The sequence below is a fragment of the Buceros rhinoceros genome, unplaced genomic scaffold (assembly GCF_000710305.1).
Source record: "Buceros rhinoceros silvestris isolate BGI_N320 unplaced genomic scaffold, ASM71030v1 scaffold44062, whole genome shotgun sequence".
In the NCBI taxonomy this organism is placed as follows: domain Eukaryota; kingdom Metazoa; phylum Chordata; class Aves; order Bucerotiformes; family Bucerotidae; genus Buceros; species Buceros rhinoceros.
In genome coordinates this window covers 279-793 of record NW_010397965.1, presented here as the reverse complement: position 1 = coordinate 793, position 515 = coordinate 279, and the positions used below count along the sequence as shown (strand labels likewise).

The following is a 515-nucleotide window of genomic DNA, read 5'->3' as shown; positions in this document are numbered from 1 at the left end:
TGTTGAAATTAAATAAAAAGGCCATGAAGGCGGCACCTGCCACAGCAGCAGTGATGATGCTGCGCTGTGCACTGATCGTTCCAGAATTCACTGCTGATCATCCCTTCCTTTTCTTCATCCGGCACAACAAAACTTCCAGCATTTTGTTCTGTGGGAGGTTTTGCTCTCCCTAAAAAGGAGTGGTCTTGGCAGGAGCCACCATTACTCAATAACTCCCTGCTGCTTCGGAATAAAGGCTGCTCTTTCTGCACTAATGGTCTCTTTCTGTGGTCTTCATCTCAGGCTTGGACAGAGTAAACAAGAGCTACTTAGACATACACAGCAAGCGCTGTTTACGATTCCTGCATGCTGCACCCGAGCGCAGAAGCCTCTGACTTGCTGACACCAGGAACATCCCACGCGCTCAGTGAACTCTTCACCTCTCCTTGCAGTCCTCATTGCGAGTGCACTTTTTGTGGCCAGCAGGCAGCCATCAGGCCATGACTCCACAGGATAGGAAGAATTGTTTTCTAGGA

At 49.3% G+C, this 515-nt stretch overlaps 1 protein-coding gene across 1 annotated transcript in view; it reads left to right on the top strand.

The window, feature by feature from the left end:
• The window catches only part of LOC104488824 (serpin B6-like), a 6,380-nt gene extending 6,207 nt beyond the window's left edge, over positions 1-173 (top strand). Inside the window, exon 7 of the mRNA XM_010130909.1 lies at positions 28-173. Coding sequence (XP_010129211.1) covers positions 28-173 — 146 coding nt within the window. The remainder of the gene's footprint in view (positions 1-27) is intronic.
• The last annotated feature ends 342 nt before the right edge of the window (positions 174-515 follow it).